The sequence below is a fragment of the Glandiceps talaboti genome, chromosome 9 (assembly GCF_964340395.1).
Source record: "Glandiceps talaboti chromosome 9, keGlaTala1.1, whole genome shotgun sequence".
Taxonomy (NCBI): Eukaryota; Metazoa; Hemichordata; class Enteropneusta; family Spengelidae; genus Glandiceps; species Glandiceps talaboti.
The window spans coordinates 23,964,936-23,972,680 of NC_135557.1; the positions used below are offsets into that span (position 1 = coordinate 23,964,936).

The 7,745-nt window shown below is 35.9% G+C and overlaps 1 protein-coding gene across 1 annotated transcript; it reads right to left on the bottom strand.

Moving 5' to 3' along the window:
* Nucleotides 1-1,148: 1,148 nt before the first annotated feature.
* On the bottom strand, nt 1,149-5,339 carry LOC144440008 (hepatic lectin-like). Its single transcript, XM_078129237.1, has 4 exons — nt 5,258-5,339; nt 4,530-4,541; nt 3,436-3,665; nt 1,149-1,319 (listed from the first exon to the last, which is right to left on the bottom strand). The coding sequence occupies exons 1-4, from the start codon at nt 5,337-5,339 to the stop codon at nt 1,149-1,151; spliced, it is 495 nt and encodes a 164-aa protein (XP_077985363.1).
* Between the last annotated feature and the right edge of the window lie 2,406 nt (nt 5,340-7,745).

Below are 7,745 nucleotides of genomic sequence, written 5' to 3' on the forward strand. Positions count from 1 at the left end.
GTTACCAACTATTAAAGTACATTGGCCAGGGCCAGACGATGCACCCTTGATAAGAGGGAACCAGATCTAGAATACTCACAGCCACTGTTTGTTTTTCACTTCTGCACTGCTGTAACACAGTGACTATTTATTCAAACTGCAATGTCACTGTGAAAAGGTGTTTACAACATATAATTAATCTCACCGTCCTCATCATTTATTAAAACACATTACTTCTGCCAGAATCTCTCTTGATTTAATGGCCAACCATTCAAGAGTACCACAACCACAATTTTAATAAATTTGTCAAAATGCGTAAATAACAGACTACATCATAAAGGTATGACAACACGACGCGACAAAACGCGACACAACACAGTACAACACAACACAAAACAACACAGCACAACACAACACAACACAACACAACACAACACCAACACAACACAACACCAACACAACACAACAGCATCACACCACAACACACAACACAACACAACACAACACAACACAACACAACACAACACAACATAGCACAGCTCAGCACAGCGCATCACAACACAACACAACACAACACAACACAACACAACAGCATCACACCACAACACACCATACATTACAACACAACACAACACAACATAGCACAGCTCAGCACAGCACAACACAGCACAACACAACACAACAAAACACAAGGACCATATCCATATACCGCAAGCACACTGTCGAATACAGAGCATCCACGATCACGATACCACCTATCTAATGATTTACCCTAACTCTCATTCCTGATGTTATTGTTGTTGTTGTTGTTGTTGTTGTTGTTGTTGCTGTTGTTGTTGTACCTTATGTAAGCTCATTATTTCATTTGAACTTGTATTTTCTATTTGATCTGTATTTTAATTGCATGTATTTATGCATATGTAATTATTCTATGTATTTTTATTTCAAAATCGTTTCAATGGATGTAATTTCGTTATTAAATACATGTGTATAAATGATATTTGTATTAATAAAATAAATGGATGAGGACATTCATATAAGAAAGTCTTGTGATGTCCGAATAATTAGAAATACTTCAATTTCAAAAATCCACAAATTTGTAGGACAGATCACTTAAATTCATTTTTATCACCGTGTAGTTATTACGTCATTTCTGGGGACAACGATGATTATATAGGCATTTCACAAATATATTTCTGAGAATGAGCGCAAGCTGAGTCGATCCAGTCTCGGCGTGATAATGTTATGTTGCCACACTTATTCTCATTTGGTTCATTACCTTCCCAATCATCAAATATCAGATCAGTTCCATCAATCCATTTGAACGCACCTACAGAAGCCTGGAATTGAGATTAGTCATGCAAATTAGTGTAATATAATGTGAGATTGTTTCTCAATTATTAACTATTGATAAAACCAATGTCAGAAATACAGTTTTATGGCTTCACTGTATAACATGCTCAGTGAAGACATTACTGGCAGAAACAAACTCATGCACACTCATTCTACATTCTCTACATTAGTATACTATCTGTATGGGTCGACCTCATTACAATTATACAAAGTGTATGAGAAGTTCGATGTTTACGTTATTCGGGTCTAGAATATTTCAGGATAAATACAGATGAAAGTACATGTTATTTGCCAAATACCGTTCCATATCTTACTGCGAGAGGTAATTTTTCCGGTAATAACGGAGAGCCGGAGGCGAGCCGTTATACCGGAAAAATTACCTCGAGCAGCAAGATGTGGAACCGTATTTGGCAAATAACATACTTATACGTCACCTGCGACTACGAAATTCAATATTTGAATGTCTAAAAATGCTGTTTCATTTTTAAACAAAATCACTTCCGCGTTATACTTTTGGGCGTAGTATCACGTACTTCTCTAATGACTGCAGTGCGGTTGTTTACATCTCAGCCTTAACTTTATCATCCAATCAGACTGCGCGTTTGCTCAGTAGTATGACGTAATGTTTACTATTTGCATATCACTCAAAGATATACTCAAACTTATAACCTTCAGCAGAAAAATGAGTGCGTCTTTGTTTTGCGTACTGTATTCCATTAAATGTACAGAAATGTTCGTGATATACTTTGTTGTTCTAGTTAAGCAAAAATTGCACCCTCTGTGGTGGTAATTTTGATATCCTTCATAAATTTAGGAATTCATGTTCACGATCGCGTGACGACCGTGCGTTCAACGTATCTGGGCTATCGCCGTTCTGCATGGAATTTTTGACATTTTCCCTCTGACACAAAACATACAGTTCAAAGACTTGTTACAATGTATACAACGGTGATATTTTGTTCGATTGACAATAAATTTGGCATTTGGAAATGTTGGTTATAGCTGTATTTCTAGTTGTCTGCTTGGTTTGTTTACAAAGGGACGTCCAGTGATCACGTGATACAACAAGCAAAAATACGGCTGTTGGTGAAAAATATGCCTGTGTATCTGCAGGGCTCTCGACCAATCAGAATGCGAGATTGGTGACAGGTGACGTATAATAATATGTATACAGACAGGCAGGCAAATAGAAGAGCAAACCAACCCACGAACGCACTAAAAACAAACAAACAAACAAACAAACACACACACACACACACACACAGACACACAGACACACACACACACAGACACATAAACAAACAAACAAACAAACAAACAAACGCACAAACAAACGCACACACACACACACACACACACACACACACACAAACTACAACAAGGAAAAGGTTCGCGCTTCGTCGTTCATCAACTACAAATTCCTTATAAAGGAAAGAGTGTGGATGTATTAAACCTCAGACCACCATCTTTAGTGGTTTGAGATGTAACCAGCAAGATTAGTTTAAAGAGTTTGCAAATGTAAATAAATGAGAACACATGGAAAACCAGCTAAAAGCTACACAGCAAAATCATTTCGGTTTGCAAGGTAAAATAATCCTTATTATAATAATAAATGACGATAACTTATAAAGATCATTTGTAAGGCATATATGTTCTCGGAAGAACTACAGACGTTAATGAAGAACATATATACATAATGGGAAGACACAGGCTGACAATAAAATAATGTCAACAACAGACAATTGGACAAAAAGGTAAACTAAATTGAAAGAGATGAGTTGTAATGACTAAGGTATAAGAGTCCAAAAGTCTAAGATGTGGAGAAGGATGTTCCACGTAAAAGGGACAGTGTGAGCGAAAGATCGTTCACCGAATTTCTTCATGAAATGGTATTTCAGGAAACCGGTATCTGAAGAACTTGGCTGGAGAGCATACAGCTGAAGATGCCGATACAAAGTTTTGGGACTGGTCGTCTCAATCTACATGTAGTGATAACAAATAGATCAATTTTAAAAGAGAGCTGATCGATAGAGTTTAGAAGTTGATTTATATGATCTGGCTATAAGGAAATCCATGGTAGTCGTTATTTCTTGTCTTTCTTACCTCATATTTCAATCCAATCCAATGATTACAATACCAGGTAAGATTACAAACACTCGTATCGGTATTGGCCACAAATCCATCAATGAATTCATCCTCGCCTCGGTTCTCAATTATCACAAGTACAGCATTCATAGCCTCACACTGAGATTTGGCGTCATACCAACTGAGTTTGTTCTGACTGAAAAAGTAGCAAGATCCCGCATAGTACTGCCATCCATGGCGGCACCACTCTGAAATGCAATCAAAAACATTATTGGCTAAATCTAAAATATCAACATATCAGTAACATGGCTAAAGCAGATCATGTAGTGTGACATTATATTACTGGGTTTTGAACAGTAAGGATACACAGTCAGTGAACAATAGCATATGTCAGCCATGGCGATATCGTGTCGAAAAGGCTAGCGCTCTCAGCAAACATGTGATGTTGCCAAAACTGAAGGTTATTGATAGTTATTAGCTTAGGCTACAATAAAATGAAGTAAACACTTTAAAGAGACCCAAATCTGAAGCATAAACGGTAATATAAAACGTCTAAAACGTATGGTAGCCATGTAAATAATTGATTTTTACCTTCCGTAAGGAAGGTTTTGTAATTATGGGTTGAAAAGTCTGTGTGTGTGTGTGTGTCTGTGTGTGTGTGTCTGTATCACCATTTTCTAAAAAATAAAACGGCAACCTAATCGCACGAACTAAGTGTTTCACTACTGTCACCTTGTCTTTATTAAGCAACACTTGACAATAGCACGTTGTTCCAATGCAATATTACCTGAACACTCTTGCGATCTGTCAATGTCAGATTCGATTATTATTGTGATTGCACATAGAGTATTTAATTACATTAATCTACAAAAAATATTGAACATCATTTTTTTACTATTGGATTTCATCCATTGTTGAGTGGCGGAAATAATAAATTGATTTACCTGGTGTTGTTATCATTGGAACCTTTACTGTGACAGATCGAATTGGCATTGTTGTTGTTGTTGTTGTTGCTGCTGTTGTTGCTGCTGTTTTTGTTGCTGCTGTTGTTGTTGTTGTTGTTGTTGTTGTGATTGCAACACTTGTAGCAGTTAGTTGTTCTGTACATGTACTTGTACTGGCATCTGCAAAGAAAATAAGAAAACAAAATAAATCAATTGATAGATTAGAGAAGATATTATATTATCTACATTTGACTCATGTCAAGGTCGAGGAGAAAGGGGTGATCTATGGAATGTCTGATTGATACAGAGCATTGCAGTGGTTCTGGTTGATACAACAGAGCAGGAAACAATAACAAACTGCACATTACACTTTAAGTTCCTTTCTAAATCTTGTCTAAATGAAATGAGCTATGGTGCCACAGTGCAGACAGCTAATGCACACACCAAAACGATGACACCCACGTGTCTGCATCTAGTACATACAATGTTAGTAGTACTTTTAATTTTAAAAGGTTTATTTCATTCATCAGTGCTAAATACATCAAGAAATTAAAATTGCGATCATGCTATCTTAAAAATTAGAATGCGCAGTTTCCTATTGGTTTGCCTAACAAAGCCAGTGAACAAAAACATGTGATATGCTATATGTAGATTGATCATGTTGTCCGAGTGTGCATCTAGTTGCCGTACGTTGAAATGGCTTATTTCATTCAGACCACATCTCATGTCTGAGACTAAATGTAGCAAAAACTTGCGATCTTGCTATCTAAAGTGCAGAATGCGTAGTTACTTATTGATTTTACATTACAGAGCCAGTGAACATTAACCTGCAACGTGATGTACATAGGTTTAGAGTAATCCTATTTTTTAAAAATGTTTCTAATTATCCGACGAACCCAAAGTTTCAGCGCCAACATCCAACGCCATCTCTGGAAAGAAAAAACGAGTATCTGGACTGTCGACGTCATCTACAGTCATTTAGGGGACACTTGTTCACGAACAGAATTTCTTTTCATGATGGAAGTTGTACAAGGGGAGGGGGGCTGCGAACATGTCAATTATGTAGCAAAGCTGGGAAGGGAGTATCGATAATTACCAGGAATGAAATAAAAAGAAGACAGAGGAGGAAAAGGAGATGCAGATGATTATTCTTTACTTCTTCGACCCATAGTTGCCATGAAAAAATAATGAGAAACATAGGGTCAGACTTATCACACATATTTGTATGATGTTGTCTACTGTAGCAACTACAGCATACACACAATGACACATTTATTCATTATATTTACAACTACCATTGCTTACATATAACACTAACATATATACCAATATAGAAAATTGTTACAGTAGTTTATTTTGCTAAATGTGGAAAAACAATTCACAAATTATATAAAAGTGTACATTTTTAGAGATCGTCTTTGCTGACACCCTCAACAAAAATGTATGCAATAGCTTCCCACTCCTACAATGACAAAAAACCCAGATGTATACGGGCAATAATTATGACCAGTGATTTTTTTGTTTAGAAATTAATAGGTTCTGTAGAAAGTAATTTTAACAGTAACGTGATAGTGAATGTTGTGAAACAATTTACAGTGATGATAAAGCTTTACGGTTAATCATTTTTTCATGCCGTTTGTCTCCCCCCCCCCCTCCCTCTCACTTTTGTATCGATAAAAGCGATCTCCCCAAATTGTTGTATACATATAGTATGGTGGAGTGGCCGGGTCGTTTTTAGACAACTGATCAGATACTCAACTTCTAAACATGATATATTTTCATGACGTTTCCGTATGTCGTCATAAGTTGTAAATAGTTCTATGCTTTTATATTGCCTCAACCACACGATCTTGATGTTGATCAATATGCAAATTGCGTCAACCACACGATCTTGATGTTGATCAATATGCAAAATACCTGTATCAATTAGTACATCCGTAGTTACACTGGAGTGAGTTGATGTATCTTTAATCCCCTTTGCACCGTAAGACGGAAATGTTGCATCTACAAGGAAAACTCAATGTTATTATTTAAAAAAATTGTCTATCGTCGCGTATCCTTGTATTTTACATTTGTTTACTTTGTGAGGATGTGCATACATAAGATAAACTACCCCATTATATGGCACAGCCCTTCAGCACTTGATGACATATACGTGTAGGCACTTTCTCACGTTCAAGATATACCCATATTTTAGTACACTTGGCATGTGTCCAAATGACCTTGAATAGAAATACCATACTGAAATAATGATGCTCGATAGATGCTGTGTGCATCCATGTATGCGTTTTTGTCCACACTGTGAGTGTATAAAAACAATCACCACGTCACGATATAGATCTACCCTTGATAAAATCCTACCTTATATGGATGGGTATAATGAATTAATGTACACAATGCCCCCTATTAAAGTCACACCTTATCATATAGGGGTATGATTACATGAATTAATATATACATGATACCTTGCAATTCTTTGTACATAAGAACATCCGAGATATAATTATATCAGGTGAATCTGATATTAAACACGTGGCAGTCTGCGTTTTACAAGTTGATCCAAACGTTGGCATTGATATAAAAGGATAAAAGTATTCATTGTAAAAAAAAATTGCGTATACCTTTTACTGTACAAACGTTCAAATAATTGCAGCTCTAATATTGGTATGTGTCTTTGGATTATTATTTTATCCTCCTCTTCCCAGACAGACTGCCATCTATTGTATTTTCATGCATACAAGCCAACATTAGGGCAGTAAAATAGCATGATATATTGTCAATATAAATGCCAACAGGTTTAACATTATTTTTTAGGTCTAGATATTGCCTTAAGACATCATATCCTGGCTTCTACATCTCCTCTTAAGACACTATAACTGCTCAAGAGACTTTGTTTAGATTCTTAATACGGACTTCGGGCCAAATGAAACCATATGTCGGAGTTGTGATGATATAGATTTTAAAAAATGGTAGAATTATATTTAAAATTTTCAATATGGTATCTCTACATTATTTCTACTGTTATCTAAAATGTCTGATTTATCCGATTTTTTTTTTCATTTTCCCAAAATCCACGACAGTTAAGGGTGAGCAGGAGAACTGTATTTACAAACCAATAGAGTTGAGCCTTGAAATCACGTGTTACATGTTTCTTTCACATGACACAAGTTTTCTTTTGTAATGTTTGATTCATCTATGGCCTTATGAACCAATATACATATAATATTATTATCAGATTGGTTTATGGAATGTTGTTGAATGTTGTATGTATTGTTGTGTATTTAGAATTTGTACTATCTTGAGAAGACGAAGACCAAACAAATAAAACCTACTTAGTGTCAAAATCGTAGATTAAAAATGATAAATGTCAGAACTTATTTTGAG